The sequence below is a fragment of the Pelophylax lessonae genome (genome assembly GCF_965119305.1).
Source record: "Pelophylax lessonae genome assembly, chromosome: 13".
NCBI lineage: Eukaryota > Metazoa > Chordata > Amphibia > Anura > Ranidae > Pelophylax > Pelophylax lessonae.
Window position 1 is genome coordinate 60,170,093 of NC_138780.1, and position 17,353 is coordinate 60,187,445.

A 17,353-nucleotide genomic window follows, 5' to 3' on the forward strand; every position below is an offset into this window, starting at 1 on the left:
TGCCGTCAGAATGCAAAGATACAGGTCCACCAAGATGGTATGTGTCGGCGCCGGCCATATCTACCTTAGAATCTGAGGATACTAGAGGAGGCAGGGGAAAGCATAGAGCACATTCTGCTAGTGGCATTTTTAAAACCAAATCCACTTTTGACACCAGGTTTTCCACAACTGCTGTAAAAACAGACAGGGGCTGAGACCCGGAGGGTCCCGCAAACGGCACTGAAGGGGTCTGTAGGTGAGATTTGGTCCTGGGAATCCATATTTTACCTAATACAAAAAAAAAAGCAGTGTCACATTAAGAAAAACTGCACCACAAGTCCCAGCCCTAGCTAAGCCTGCAGCAGGGGGGAGTGGGAAATACCTACAGGCCCCAGAAACATATCACCAGAACGATATGGAGGGGGATACAGGCACGTTCTGTGCAGAGAGAAAAATATCATTTTTGTAAGAACTTACCGTAAAATTATTTTCTCCGAGTCCTGACAGTCGCCGCCCACTCATACAGTCTGGACTTCTGGGTATTGGTCTTATCCAAAGGAGTAAGCTAGGCATAAGATTGTTCGAAAACATTCACAAAACCTTTGTATGGACACACCTACAGGGGGCTGTCCCTCTGGTCCAATACCCCCAGCTAGCAGCATTCCCAAATCAGTTTGGTAGCGAGCAGTATAGAGATCCATGAACCCCAAAAGAGGGGTGGGGGGCGGCAAATGTCAGAGGACTCAGAGAAAAGAATTTTACGTAAAGTTCTTACAAAAACTCTATTTTCTCTTACGTCCTCTGACAGTCGCCGCCCACTCCTACAGTCTGCACTTCTGGGACGTCCCAAAGCAGTGTAGATGTGAGGGGTGGGAAACAACCGTCAAAAAGGCAATGCAGCACCCACGTCAGAGAAAATAACCTTTTCTGAACCATAAAGGAAAACACTGGGTAACAGGAAAGCTCAACAGGAGCAAACAAACCCAGGAAAGCAAAATAACCAAGGGGTAAAAAAAACCCCAACAGGAGGAGACAGGCTAAAAACCGCCATGTCTCCCCATAAGGCACTGCCGCACTCAGAACTTTGCGACCAAAAGAGGCATCTGCCGATGCCAGAACATCAAGTTTGGAAAATTTAGTAAAAAGGTATGCACGGACCACCAGGTCGCCGCTTTGCACACCTGGGACACGGACGCCTGATGGCGGAAGGCCCAAGACGCACTAACCGATCTGGTAGTGTGCGCTGTTACAGGGAAAGGCGGAACCTGATCCCTAATTGAATAGGCCTGTACATTCGTCTGTCTGATCCATTTGGAAATGGTTGCCGCAGACACACCCTTCCGAGGTCCCTCAGGAAGGACAAAAAAAGACAATCCGACTTTCTGAAGGATTCAGTAGACAGGTAATACCTGATCGCCCTCACCACATCCAAGGAATGCAAGGCAAACTCCTTAGGATGCTTAGGCTTCGTACACAGCGAAGGCAAGACAATGTCCTCGTCGAGATGGAAATCCGAAACCACTTTCGGAAGAAAGGACTGATGAGGTCGCAAGACCACTTTGTCCCTATGGACAACCAGATAGGGAGAGCGACATGACAGAGCTGCCAACTCCGACACTCTGCGAACAGATGTGATCGCCACCAGAAAGGCAACTTTCCGTGACAGCGCCGGCAGAGCAATCTCCCGGATGTTCTCAAAGGGAGGACGTTGCAAAACAGACAAAACCAAATTCAGATCCCAAGGAGGCAAGGGTGCACTCCTAGGGGGAGCCAGATGACGCACCGCTTGAATGAAAGTGCGGATCAAGGAATTCGACGCCAGAGGGTGTTGAAAAAGAATTTCCAGTGCAGATAACTGGCCCTTAACCACTTAAGCCCCGGAGGATTTGGCTGCTAAACGACCAGAGGGTATTTTGCGATTCGGCACTGCGTGACTTTAACGGACAATTGCGCGGTCGTGCGACGCTGTACCTAAACGAATTTGGCGTCCTTTTTTTCCCCAAAAACAGTGCTTTCTTTTGGCGGTATTTGATCACCTGTGCGATTTTTTGATCACGCGCTATAAACAAAAAAAGCGTAAATTTAGCAAAAACAGCAATATTTTTCCCTTTTTTTTATATGAAATTCCCCCAAAAAAAATGTAAAAATCAAAATTTAATATTTTCGGCCAATTTGTTTTATGCTACCTATGTTTGGTAAAAAAAAAAAAAAAAAAAAAAAAAAAAAAAAAAAAAAAAAAAATCGCAAAAAGCGTATTTTGATTGGTTTGCGCAAAAGTTATTGCGTTTACTAACAAAGGGAAAGATTTTTGTCATTTTTGTTTTTTTTTTTTTTTTTAACGCGTAATGGCGGCGATCTGCGTTTTTTTTTTGCGGTACTGCGACATTGCGGCGGACAGATCGGACCCTTGACTGACATTTTTGACACTTTTGGGGTTACCAGTGACATTTCTACAGTAATCAGTGCTATATATATATGCACTGTTACTGTAAAAATACACCGGTAGTGAAGGGGTTAACTTTATTATTTGAGAGGGAGGGGCTGTGTGTGTCCCTAGGGGCGTGATTCTAACTGTGATTGGCTGTGGCTTCAACTGTATGCAGAGTGATCAATGGATCTACATAGTAGATCCAGGTGATCATCTCTCATACAGAGAGGAGAATGACAGGCAGCTTGTTTACACAAGCTGCCTGACTTTCTCCCTCTCCCCCACCGATCGCAGAGTGGCCGGCGGCGATCGGGTCCGCCGGTCACACGCGTGGGGGGGGGTCCGTGACCACGTGGGAGCGCGCCTCCGGCGGCGCGCGCTCGCTCCCTAAACCCTCACAGGCGAGCGACGTAGACCTACGTCACTTTGCCTGTGAGGGGCTGACCGCCGCCGTAGATAGTCGTGCGGCGGTCGGCAAGTGGTTAATAGTGGTCAGCACCAGACGCTGCTCCACACCAGTTTGCAAGAAAGCCAACACCCTTCGCCACCGAAAAGGAGCGGGGATGCAACCCCTGGGATTCACACCAGGTGAAATAAGCCTTCCAGGTACAATAATAAATCTTTCCGGACGAGGCCTTCCTAGCCTTGAGTAAGGTAGGAATATCCGCCTGATGAGAGACCCGTCTCTCAAGACCTGGCTTTCAACAGCCACACGGTCAAAGCCAGTGACCATAAAGCAGGATGGAAGATCAGCCCCTGAGACAGAAGATCATCTAGTAGTGGGATCCGCCAGGGAGGCTCGACAAGACCGGGGCGGCCAGTCTGGGGCCACTAGAATCACCAATGTCGGTTCCGAGACCAACCTGCGAAGGAACCTGGACAACTGAATCGGGGGAAAGGCATAAATCAGGCGATTCCAAGGCACTACCAACGCGTTTGAGGCGTCCGCCAGAGGGTTGCGTGTTCTTGCCACGAACCTTCCCACCTTGTTGAGCCGAGACGTGAACAGATCCACATCCGGGGGCCCCCACCGCGCACACAGCATCTGAAACACCTCCGAGTGTAGGGACCATTCCCCCTGGTCCAGGGTCTGGAGACTCCTAGTCCGCCTGCCAATTCTCCACACCTGGAATGTGAACTGCCGAAATCGCCGGCACCTGCGTCTCAGCCCAAGACAGAATCTTGGCCACTTCCTTGGCCGCCCAGGCACTCCTGGTGCCCCCTTGGTGATTGTAAGCCACCGCAGTGGCGTAGTCTGTCTGTACCCGCAACGGGCAGCCCCGCAGACGATCCGACCAACGGAGAAAACAGAGCCTGATCGCTCGCAGTTCCAATACATCGGAAGGAAGGACTCCCCCTCCGACCAAGTGCCCTGGGCAGACAGATTGCCCAGAACGCCACCCCAGCCCGACAGGCTGGTGTCCCTGGTTACCACAGTCCATAGCAACGGTCGAAATGATTTTCCTTCTCTCAGAGCCGGAGACTGGAGCCACCACAGAAGATCCGATCAGACTTGGGGGGCTCAAAGAGATCCTTCTTTCCAAGGAGTGAGGATGCCTGTCCCACCTGGTCAGAATCTCCCCTTGCAGAGATCGTGTGTGGAACTGTGCAAATGGTATCGCCTTGAAAGCCGACACCATCAAGCCCAGGGACTGCATGCAGGTCCGGAGCGAGGAGAACTCGTTGTCCCTGAGGGACTTGACCTTGGCCTGCAGAGTCCGGGGTTTGTCCTCCGGAAGAAAGACCTTTGCCTGGGCGGAGTCCAGAATCATCCCCAGGTAAGGGAGACGAACAGAAGGGGACAATGTAGACTTCTGAAAATTGATGGTCCACCCGAACTCCTGGAGCGTCTGAACCGTGGTTGACAGATCGCACAACAGAGTGGCACTGGAACTCGAACTTAAAAAGGAGATCGTCCAGGTACCCCAGGATGGCCATCCCCTGTACCTGCAACAAGGCAAGAACAGGAGCCAACACTTTGGTAAAAACCCTTGGAGCCAAAGCGAGGCTGAAAGGCAACACCACAAACTGATAATGCTCCTCCGCAATTGCGAATCGGAGGTACCCGATGACCCTCGTATATAGGGATGTGTAAATACGCATCCTTGAGGTCTATGGAAGTCAGGAAATCCCCTGGACTCAGGGATGCCACCAACAACCGGAGGGACTCCATCCGGAATTTCTGGACCCGCACAAAGCGGTTCAGAAACTAAGTCCAGAATCGGACTTACATCGCCCTCTTTTCTGGGCACTGAACAGATTCAAGTAAAAACCCCGAAACCTGTCCCGATGTGGCCCCAGGACAACCACCCCCTGGGCGAGGAGATCCTGAACCGCCCGATGGAGATCTCGGAAACGATCTGGGGTCAAATGAAGATTTGAGGGAAAGAATCTGTCTGCTGGGCGTGATCGAAACTCGATCTTGTACCCTGACCGAATTCTTGAACCCACCTGTCCTGAATCTTGGCCAGCCAAGGTTCGGGAAAACAGCGCAGACGTCCCCCCCCACCCCTGAGATGGGTGAGGGCATCCCTTCAGGTCGAAGCGGACTGGGCCGCCGTGCCCCTGTGGGGGGCTTTAGGCTTGCCCGCTCAAGGCTTCTTCTGGCCACCAGAGGCCTTGAAGGACTTACCCTTGTCTTGTGCCTTGAAGGCACGAAAGGACCCGTTTAGGTTTAAAATCAAGGGCCCGGCTTACCGCGGAAGGATCTTCCCCTGGACACCTGGGGCAGCAGCGTGCTCTGACCCCCAGTGACCCCCTTCACCAGGTCATCCAGAGAGTCCCCAAAAAGACGACTCCCTGCATAAGGGATGTCAGACACTGTCTTCTAGGAAGACTGGTCGGCCGACCAGCTTTTCAACCAAACGATGCGACAAATCGTCACAACTGCAGACAGGCGTGAGACTAAAGGGGCCTCATCCAAGGCCGCGTCACAAGTATAAAACAGCCTGAATAATTTGATCCACCATCTCCAGAGTAGCAGGAGGGGCGGAGTCAGAAATAAGGGTGCGTTTAGGCACCTTGGCCCACTCCACAACAGCCTGAGAGACCATTACGGAAGCGAACACTGGTTTCATTAAGGAACCCGCTACCATGTAGATGTGGTGAGTAAGATTTTCCACCTGCCTATCCGCCGGGTCTTTAAACACTGGAGAATCCTCCATGGGCATTAAAATGGATTTAACCTGGGCACAGTGTGGTCCACCTTAGGAGCCACAATCCTGTGCGAATGCACCAGAGCCGAAAAGGGATATCGGTACTGAAATAGCTTGGGCACCACAAAATTGCGCTTTAAATTGCGCCATTGTTCATTCACGGTCTCATGAAACTCAGCAGAGCAGGGAAAAACCTGACCCGACTTCTGGGCTTTGCGGGTCCCAAAAGGAAAACCGCTTACCCCGACAGGTGGGGCTCATCTAAATTAATAAGCGCAGACATTGCAGCGCGTTCTCTTGCTGAACCAGAGGTGGAATCTTCATCCTCCTCCACATCCGACCGAGAGGACTGAGACCCCCCTCAGGGGGTACACTGTCCGTCACAACCATATCTGGCTCTGAAACAGAAGACTGAGAAAACCTGGGCCTTTTCCTAGAAGCCCGGTCAGACATTAACAAATCCACTTTTGACGCTAAAGTCGCAAGCGCAGCAGTAAGTGAGACTATAGCAGAGGATCCAGGAGTACCAGAGCAGGGGGGGGAATTTGCTATCCTGGGACTCCATCATAGCACTTCAGAATTTAAAAGGCGCTGGCCCTTTAAAATCAGCAATTACCGCGGTTCCCACCACAAATGCACCGCAATGAGGAACTAAGCCTGTGCTACTAAAAACTGCAAAAGAATGAAAGCCAGCAGGAATGCAGCCCAGGAAACACCATAAAATCCCCTAAAGTGTGTCTATACCTTGCCACACGCTGTCAGCTCGATCTGCATGTGAGAAGAAATTAAGTGACCTCACGCCACTAGAGGCAGAACACAGCTCTGAGAATTTTTGTTTAATGTGTGTTCTATGTTTCTCAAATATTTAAAGGAATAGCGCACCACTAAATTCACATATAGTTCTTGCTATCAAAGTGATTAAATACACTTTTCTGAGTGGTTGCAGCAGTTTCTATATTTGTTAACTTGTACTACTTTATTTCATTTTTAATTACCTCAGTGATAGAAGCGAATGAGTTGTTTTATACCTGGGTGGGAATTCTTATATATTTTCTGATGGTGCCAGCCTAACCCTATCTTAATTGATATGAAGACACTCTGTCCTGAGACATACGATAAAGAAATTCAGTTTGTATATGGATAGAAAACTGGCTAAGACACCATATTCAGAGAGAAAGAATGATTGTTACGATTAAGGGTGTAAGATTAATAGTGATGAACATAGGGGTTCAGTGTTGGGACAACACATACAATTTAAAAAGACATGCCTAAAGCTGGCTATAGATGGGTAAGTTAAAAAAAAAAAAAAAAAAAAAAAAACATTCTTCCATTCATACAAATGAGGCGTGTGGTGAATTTCCACCAACCCCGCAGGACATGGTATTCGGATAGTGGGATCCATGCTTTCCAAATACAGTGAACTAGGGCTGCAACGACATAGTAGACTACGAAAAATCGTCAACGTGAGTGAAAGGCGTCGACGCGCCAACACGTGACTTCACACCCATCTCGCGCGCGTTGCATGTAAATGGCGGTAATGGCGACTTCTGCCCCTGGGGGGAGAAAGTTCCAGCAGCAGTCTACTGCAAAAGGCAGCGAGAGCACGATCACAATCGTCAAGGGTATGGGAATTCTTTCAACAGAGGCCAAATAAAATGGTCCTTTGTTCCCTTTGCAAAAATGAAATAGCGTACCACGGCAGCACAAACTGCTATGCACGAGCACCTCAGAAGAAAACATCCTGGCGCACTCCAACCTCTAAAGGACGAGCCATCTTTGTAAGTACTAGTACTACTAATTACAACAATATAATTAATGCTAGCTGGCAGCTGCTAGGTAATTACGGATGTATGCTGATGATTGCTCAGGCCGGGCCAGGGATTTAGGTTTGTAGTGGCCAGCTCACTTTTCTTTTAAATGTACAAGGCACTTTGCATTTGCAGCCCTCAGTGTCTGTCTTGCTGATCTGTGGATCCCTCAGGGCATGATTGACAAGTGCAATGAATGATCTGACCATTACCACCAGCACACCTGAGATGCCATTAGCCATGCTTTTCTTCCAAAATACGCAGAGAGCAACAACATATTTTGCACTGACTGCAGCATTATTAATAATTACAACATTGGCCTTGGATATCTCAAACTTCTACTAGAAAAAAATACAATATTGTAATCAAAGTAATCATTAAACATAATTGTTAGCGTTTAAGCTGAGCATTCATAGATGTGTAAATTGGTAATATTTATTATTATTATTATCGTTTTTCTCAGGAAGAGGCAAAGCTGTGTACAAGATTTTTTCTTTCATAAAAAGGATGTCACTGCTTGCACACCCCAAGTGGCCATTACACTTACCAATAGCATACGCAACATGATTGTAAAAGATATGAGACCTCTTTCTAATGTAGACGGTCAAGGATTTCATGAGATGATCAGCACATTTTACCCAGGATACACACTTCCCTCCAGGTCCCATTTCACTAAGCTGATGGAGAAGAAATATGAGGAGAATTTTGAAAGATTGAAAGCGTCAATCAAAGATGTGAAATCCAAAATAGCTCTCACCACAGACGCATAGACCAGTATTGCCACAGAGGCATACTTGGGTGTCACAAGCCACTTCATTAATGAAGACTGGAAGCTTACATCCTACAATCTGACCACTATGCCACTTGAAGATCGCCACACAGCTGAAAACATTGCTAACTGGGTGGAAAAAGAAGCTGAGAAGTGTGAGATATCCATGGCCAATGTAATTGCAGTTGTCCATGATAATGCTGCAAATGTTGTCGCTGCTCTGCATATTTTGGAAGAAAAGCATCCTGGTATCTCTTCTCTCAGGTGTGCGGGTCATACATTGCAGTAAGTTGTCAACCATGCCCTGAGGGATCCCCAGATCAGCAAGACACTGAGGGCTGCGAAGTGCCTTGTGGAACATTTTAAAAAAGTGAGCTGGCCACTGCAAAGCTTAAAGCAAAGCAACAACAAATGGGTACCCCTGATCATGCACTAATAAATGATGTATCCGTAAGATGGAACAGTACTTTACACATGATCAGTCGCCTGCTTGAACAGAGGTGGCCTGTCACTGCAACACTTTCCAATCCTGATGTCACACCACGAGGGAAGCGCTTCCTGGATTTAAAACATGATCAGTGGAGCTTACTTGAGGAAGTGGAACAAGTCCTGAAGCCTTTTGAGTGTGCTACTGTTTTCTTGAGTGGAGAGTCCTATGTGACTGGTTCCGCTCTACCTCCTTTGGTAAAAGGCCTCCAGAAATCCATACAGAGCACAATTTGCGAGACAGCGGCAGTCAAGGCTTTCCAAAATGTTGCTGCACAGGAGAGGACCTCAAGATGGGAGCGGGAAACTAAATTTAGAGATGACGGTGGAGAAAATATATGTCTTATTGCAGCAGCCCTGGACCCCAGATTCCGCAAACTAAAATTCCTGGCAGCAGAGGATAGTTTAAAAGTTCACCTCAAGGTCCAAGCTCTTGCTTTTGAAGAGAAAAGAAGATATGAGGAAGAGCAAACGCATCAACGTCAATGTGAGGAACAGGTTCAGTCAGCCAGTGCAGACATGAAACTTTCAGAAAAGAGGCAAGTGTCTATGTTGGACTCTTTGCTTGGTTCAGATTCAGATGAACACCACAGTAATGGTGAGGATGACACTGGTCACATCCAAGATCAAGAAATTCACAGTGAAGTTGTGAGGAATGAGATACACATGTACTTTAGTGAGCAGGACATTCCAAAGGAAGAAAATCCACTGAAATGGTGGAAGGAAAATGAAGGGAGGTTTCCCATCTTGGCCATACTGGAAAAGAGTTACTTGTCTACTTGTCTGATCAAACCCATCTGAAAGGCTTTTCTCAGTTGCTGGCAACATTGTGACTAAAAAAAAAAAGCAAGCCTAACTGCAGAGCATGTCTATATGCTAACCTTCCTCCATTGCAATGTTATATTATAGATCAGCGGTCACTAAATGGCGGCCCGCGCGATGCTTCCGCCCGGACCGCTACCTGTATTCTGCCCCCTCCTCACTGCGGCTCCCAGCTCACTCGTCTCGCAGCAGGTATCCGGGCCGCGAGTAGTAGTGACATCACACGTGCGCCCCGCCCCCTGCTCCTGACTGATACATCGCGGTGTCCTGTCGGGCCGCGAGTAGGGGTGTGACGTCACTCGCGCGCCCCGCCCCCTGCTCCTGACTGCGGCTCCCTCTCAGCAGGGCAGCGAGCCAGGGCGTGACACTATGTGCACACCCCGCCCCCCTGTTCGCGGCTTTTGGCTCAGCTCCTGGCTCCAGGTATGTGGAGCACATTTTTAGGGGAGAATAGCTGCATTTAAAAAAAAAAAAAAACACAACACCTCTCAAGCTTTAACAAGGGTGCAGACAAGTGGCATATATTTTGTTGTTCTCATTAGAGTGCCCCATAAAAGAAACAAAATGTGCCCATCAGAGTGTTCCCTTGACATAAAATGTGCCCATCAGCATGCCCCTTATTTTATGCTAAGGGACACGCTGATGGGCATATTTTATGTTAAGGGGCACTCTGATGGGCATATTTTATGTTAAGGGGCACGCTAATGGGCATATTTTATTTTAAGGGGCACGCTAATGGGCATATTTTATGTTGAGCGCAACACGCTAATGGGCATATTTTATGTTTAGCGCAACACTGATTTACATGTTTTGTTTTGCCCATCAGCGTGCCCCCTAACATAAAATGTGCCCATCAGCGTGCCTCCTAACAAAATATGCCCATCAGCGTGCCCCCTAACAAAATATGCCCTTCAGAGTGCCCCCTAACATAAAATGTGCCCATCAGCTTGCCCTTTATTTTATGTTAATGGTCACGCTGATGGGAATATTTTATGTTAAGGGACACTCTGATGGGCATATTTTATGTTAAGGGGTATGCTGATGTGCATATTTATGCTGTGGTACACACTGATGGGCATATTTTATGTTAAGGGGCAACGCTGATTTACACGTTTTGTTTTGCCCATCAGCGATCCCACCATCATAAAATGTGCACATCAGGGTGCCCCCCTAACATAAAATGTGCCCATCAGCGGTCCCCTTATTTTATGTTAAGGGGCACGCTGATGGGCATATTTTATGTTAAGGGGCACTCTAATGGGCATATTATGTTAAGAGCAACGCTGATTTACACATTTTGTTTTGCCCATCTTTCTGAGTCATAGCAGTCTTCAGATTCGAACCTCGGCCCAAAGAAAATTTTAGCGACCGGACCTCCTTGAATTTAAATTCATTACCCCTGTTATAGATACAGGCCCCCAACCTGTACCTGTTGCACTCTTGGGTTGTATAATGTTGGACTTCTTTAAACTACAAGATGGCTGCCTTCAGGTAATCATTCCTCAGTATTGGCCATTATAATTTGCACAGTGTTGAGCGGTGCTTGCTTTTTGTTGGACTTGGCTCCTTTAAAACTATGTTAGTTTTTAGGTATGTTTTACATTTACATCATAGTGTTTTTGTTGACCATTATTATGTGGTTAAAGTAGTAAGGTTTACTCCTTCCTTTGACCACCACATAATGCAAATGCATTGCCTTCAGAATGCATCTTTTGCAAAGTGTTAGGCAGAATTTATTTTGATGGCATAATTATTCATGCCTGATGATGCCATAAAGTGTTGTGTACAAGTAACACACCAAAAAAATACTGGTCAACAATAACACTGTATATGTCAACACTGTGCAAAAGTAATGGCCAAAACAGCAAAAGATTACCTGAAGGCAGAGAGCTGACTTGTAGTTTAAAGAAGTTAGTGTTAGGCAGATATGGCATTCATGCCTGATGCCCTAAAGTGTTTGGCACTATGTGTCTCTTGTATTTTTGCACACACAGTGTGGAGCAGTGCTTTATTTATATGGCATTTTGAATGCTTTTGGTTCTGAATTAATAGCATTATTCCTGCCTGATGTTAAAGTGTTGTTTACATTTTATTTTGCCACTTAAACTTCAACCACATTGAAGTATTTTTTGGAAAAAATTTAATAAAAAGTTGAATTATATTAGAAGTTGTACGTATCATTTTTTGTAAAGTTATTCAAAGGATTATTTAACTAATCAAAGAAAGAACACTAGATTAAGCAAAAAAAATAAAAAATTTAAATAATCATTAGATTAGTCAACTAATCAAAAAAAATAAAATCGATAGATTAGTCGACAGACAAATTAATCGTTCGTTGCAGCCCTACAGTGAACATTGGACTGTCAACTTCATTTTAGCAAAGGCAGGCGCAAAACAGTGAAATTCATCAGGTCCCTGATGAGCCAGACAAATTTTGATCCGACTATGGCCAGCTTTAGTGATAACTTCAAAAAATCAATCGCTTTCTTTCAGTAACCTTTAAAACTAAGGCATAAGATCACCTTTGATGGTCCATGTAATATATACAGATTTTCTATCTTAAATTTCAATGACTGAACGGGTTTGAAAAAATACATGTAAAATACATTTATGCCCAATTACAAAATTAGGCTCCATTCTCACTAAAGTGATTTTTGACTTGAGCTGCACAGAATCACTTGACAAAAGGAAATCCTATTGATGGTGCCAGTTAACATTGTGACTCAGCATGGTGTAATTTTGGAAAAGGTTTCTGTTCTACTTTTGGGGTGACTTAGCCACGTAGAATATGAAAAAAAAAAAAAAAAAAAACACAATAAAGTCACACTAGAATAATCACACTGAAAATCACTCAAATAGTATCACATTAGTGTGAACCAAGGCTTAGAGTCAACCAAATTTCAGGAAACTAGGTGTTTTACTTACCTTCCTCTGGTGCTGAACTCTCAGCAGAGCTATCCTTTCCAGAGCTGCCAGAAGAGGCTCCCTTGCTGGTAAGCTTCCTTGTTCCCCCTTTCTTATCCAAACCCTTGCCAGATTTGAGCTTTCTCTTGTTTTTTGCTCCCCCAACAGTCCACTGAAAGACAAAGTTGAAATCATCCAAAACTATTATCCTATAAAAAGACTAGCAAATATGTTGGGTATATTTTGAATCATATTGAAGAATTGTTTTGGTGGGTACCGTGAAGAACAGTAGAGCAGAACGTATGTGCAGGAGAAGAGTTCAGACAGTATGGTGGCATGTACACTGCTCAAAAAAATTAAAGGAACACTTTGAAAAACACATCAGAACTAAATGCGGGAAAAAAAAAAAAAAAGATTGGTCTTACCGTAAAATCCTTTTCTCTGAGGCTCACCGACGGACACAGCTCCATATCTGCTTAGACCTTTGGGCTTATACTGCTCTCTCCACAGGAGTAGAACTAGGAGGAAACATTTTTAGGTACTCCCCTAGTCCCAGGGGGTATACTCCCACTTCTATGCCATCCTAAGACAAAAATCCAGTTTTCTCTTTCGTTCATTAATGGACAGCTCCAGATCTTCAGACCCATGGGACGTCACAAAGCAGTGTTAATGAGGGGGTGGGAAAAGCACAGCAATACATACAATTCCCAACAAAGGTCTAAACATAGCCAACCAGGAACAAATGGAGTTCACCACCAAGAAAAAAAAAAAAAAAAAAAATACACCCTCAAGAGGCAGAAGCTTCTGCCACCGCAGCATCTACCTTATAAAACTTTGTGAATGTGTGCACAAAAACGACCACATAGCCGCCTTGCACACCTGAACCACTGACTCCTGACGGAAGGACCAAGAGGCACCAAGCAGCCTTGTAGAATGCGCCTTGACAGGGAAAGGAGGAACATGACACTTAATGAAATAGGCCTGCACGACCATCTAGCTGATCAATCTGGAAATGGTCACAACAGACTAGGGCTGCCACGACGTGTCGACTACGAAAAATCGTCAACGTGCATGAAAGGCGTCGACGTGTCAACACATGACGTCACACGCGCCCTGGCCGGCCGCAGCACCGCTTGAAGCATTGCCGGCCGGGTGAAATCCCCTTCCCCGGGCTCCGTCCACACTGCCATGCTTAGCCCCGCACAGGATGTGCACAGGATGTGGAGGACGGCGCTCCGAGTGTCCTGGTTGAGTCTGAGGGGACCGAGCTCGGTATGTCGGCCCGTGCGGCTCCCATTCCTGCCCCCGGCTGCAGTGGAGCAGCGATGTATCAAGCGGGAGTACAGCAGTCAGCGCCCGGCGCCCAACAAGATTATGGTGATCAGCCTCCCCAATCCTTCCCTTCATCTGGATGAGAACAAGAGTCTACGTCGTCCTTATCCGGACCTTCCTGGACCAGGACTTCAGCCTGCAGGAGTTCAACGAGGGGGCCCGACAAGTGAATGCACATGGCTTTCTTTATGTTACCAGCAGTCAGTGCCCACAGCTCCTGGGACATGAGCGGGTGCCCACAGCTCCTGGGACATGAGCGGGTGCCCACAGCTCCTGGGACATGAGCGGGTGCCCACAGCTCCTGGGACATGAGTGGGTCGGCACAGTCCTACATACGAGACATATAGGGCGTTTCCTACTGACTGGCTGCAGGGAGGGGGGCTTACTAACTGGTCTGTACTAGGTGGGAGGGCTTACTGTGGGGTCTGTACTGGGAGGGGGCTTACTGAGGGGTCTGTATTACAGGATTAATTAGCTAATCAAAAAAACAAAATTAAGCAAAAAAAAAAAAATAAATAATCGATAGATTAGTCGACAAATTAATCGTTAGTTGCAGCCCTACAACAGACGCAGCCTGCCCCTTACGAGAACAATCCGTAAGGATAACAAAGAACCAGATTTTCGAATAGACTCCGTAGCCACCAGGTACACCCTGAATGCCCGAACCACATCCAGGGAGCATAAGCAAATTTCTTTAGGATGTTACGGCTTAGGACACCGAGGATAATGTCCTCATTTATGTGAAGCCCTGAGATGACCTTAGGAAGGAACGCCTGACAGGGTCGTCACAACACTTTGTCCCTGAGAACCACCAGATAAAGGTGACTGACAGGACAACACAGCCAACTCCAACACCCTACGCGGAGAAGTGATAGCCACCAAGAAGGCCACCTTCTGTGACAAGAGTGAGCAGAGGAAGTTCAAATATTTTCAAAAGGAGGTTTTTGAAGAACCGACTGAACCAAATTGATGTCCCACGGGAGGTACCAGGGATCGCACCGGAGGAGCAAAATGGCGAATCCCCTGCACCAAAGTGTGAACCATGGAATTAGCAGCCTGCTAGTTGGAAAAATATTGCCAGGGCAGAAATCTTGCTCTTGATGGTGCCCAGGGCCAAACGCTGATCTACACCTCGTTGTAGAAAGTCCAGCAGGTGGGACACGGAAAAGGAATAGGGAGAAACCACCCGAGACTCACACCAAGTAACATACGCCCTACAGACTCGATAAGTCTTCCTTGAAGTAGACTTCCTAGCTTTTAACAGCGTAGGAATCACTGAATCTGACAGCCCTCTGTCCTTCAGCACCTGGCTTTCAATAGCCAAGCCTTTAAAACCAGCAGCCATAAAGCAGGATCGAAGATCGGCCTTGGGACAGAAGATCCTGAGAGGTAGTCTCCACGGGGTGTCGGTGACGAACAGCACCAGGTCGGCGTACCAAGAATGGCAAGACCCCCCCACCGGGGACCCAGTTGTTTAAACACTTCGGGGTAAAGAGACCATTATCCCGGCTACAATGCCTGCCAAAAAAGGTAGTCTGCCTGCCAATTTTTCACCCATGGAATGTGCACCGCAGAGAGGGCTGGAACATATCAATCTGCCCACCTTAGAATGCTGGCTACTTGCTGGGCCGCTAGGGAACTTCTTGTGCCTCCTTGATGATTGACATTGGCCATAACCGTGGCATTGCCTGATTGAACCCTACCGGGCACCCCTGCAGATGATCCAAATCTCCAAGATGTTGATCGGCAGACTAGACTCCTCCCAAGTCTAAACACCTTAAGCGGAGTCTGTGCCCAGAACACCCCCTGGACAGACTGGCATCCGTGTAAATCACTGTCCAATACAGGGGGAGAAAGGACTTCCCTTGCCGTAGTGCCAAAGAACAGAGCCACCAAATCAGAGATGCCCTCGCATCCCAGCTCAACTGAACAAAATTGTCCAATAATTGAGAATTGTTCTCCCACTTGGCAAGAATCTTTCTGCAGAGGCCTGGAATGAAACTGAGCAAACGGAACCGCCTCGAAGGTGGAGACCATCAACCCCAGCACTTGCATGCAAGTCCTGAGAGATGACCGACGGTTGAACAGGAGCCGAATTGCCCCCTGCAACTTCAGCAGTTTTGCCTCCAGAAGAAACACCCAGGCTGAGGCTGAATCTAGAGTCAGGCCCAGGTAGTTCAGTTTGGTGGACAGAGTTAGAGCCGATTTCAGAAAATTCAGCGTCCAGCTGAACTCCTGCAGAGTTCGCACAATGAGATCCAGATCGAACTATAGAGCCGACAAAGACTGCCAGCAGAAGGTCGTCAAGGTACCCCAGTACTGCAATCCTTCAGCCTGAGCAAGGCCAACACCAGGTCCAACTCTTGCGAAACACCCGCTGAGCTAAGGCGAGACCAAAAAGGTAACATCATGAATTGAGAATGCTCCTCTCCCACAGCAAAGCTAAGGAAATGCTGATGCCCGACATCTATTGGAATACGAAGGTAAGCATCCTTGATATCGATAGAGGTCAGAAAATCCCCTTGATGAAGGAATGTCACTACCATGCGAATAAACTCCATCCGAAACTTCTGAATCCGCACAAAGTGGTTCAGAGCCTTGAGGTCCAAGATCAGACGGACCTTGCCTTCCTTCCTGGGAACCAACTCGTGGACCCATCCGTCTAGAAAGATTGAGGTCCATGGTTCCAGAAAGAAACTAAGACGTCCCCCACCCCAGAAACGGGTGAGGGCTCCCCTTCCGGCAGAGGAAGGCTTGTCTGCGGGGCCAGCGGAACTAGCTTTTGACTTACTGACCCAGGGTCTATTGGAGCCTCCACAAAGGTATGGGTGGATCTGAATCCCTTGTCCTGCGAGCCTGCTGAACTAAGGGCCGCTTGTTAGCCGAGAAAAAAGTACCACTTTTACGACGAAGCTCCTTGCTTTTAGAACCTGCTGAAGCAGAGTACTCTTACCTCCCATAAGACCTTCAATGATCTCTTCCATTAAGGCAATGAACAAATGGTCTCCTGCAGAGGGAAGGCCAGTAAGCACCTTTTTGGAAGCCTGGGCAGCCGACCGATACTTCAACCATATCATGCGGCGAAGGGTCACCGCAGTCACAGATACTCTGCAAGCCAAAAAGGGCCGCATACAAGGATGCATCACAGATATACCGTAGCCCCTGTATAAACTGATCTGCCAGCTTGGCCAGCTCAGGAGGATGTTGAGTTGTTGACCCCCTTCCAGATCCTGGGGTAGGAGCTTAGCCCATTCCATTAAGATTCTGGGTAACCACGGTGATAGCAAACAACGGCCTCAAAATTGAACCTGCCACGGTGAAGAGATTTCAGACCAGAGCCTCAGCTCCCTTGTCCACAGGGTCCCTAAAAAGGCAGGGAATCCTCCACCGGATGAAGCGCGGCCTTATTCGATTTGGAAACCTGAGAGAGTCCACCACTGGTGGAACCGTCAGTTTCTTTAAAAGAGACTCCTCAAAAAGGATACTTCCTAGCGAAACGCTTAGGTAATCCAACCATGCTTTTCGGGACACCCACTGACTTTCCACAGGATTGTTGCTAGGCAGGAAAGGGGGAACACCTTAGTCACCTTGGATGGCCTACAGGTGCCAAATTGTGCCGACCCAGCAGCAGCTGTGTCCTCCAGATTTAAAGCTTCCCACACTGTGCCTC

The 17,353-nt window shown here is 47.4% G+C and overlaps 1 protein-coding gene across 1 annotated transcript in view; it reads right to left on the minus strand.

Annotated features, from left to right (window-relative positions):
* The window catches only part of RTF1 (RTF1 homolog, Paf1/RNA polymerase II complex component), a 588,556-nt gene that overhangs the window by 495,349 nt on the left and 75,854 nt on the right, over window positions 1–17,353 (minus strand). Inside the window, exon 3 of the mRNA XM_082242851.1 lies at window positions 12,373–12,523. Coding sequence (XP_082098977.1) covers window positions 12,373–12,523 — 151 coding nt within the window. The remainder of the gene's footprint in view (window positions 1–12,372; window positions 12,524–17,353) is intronic.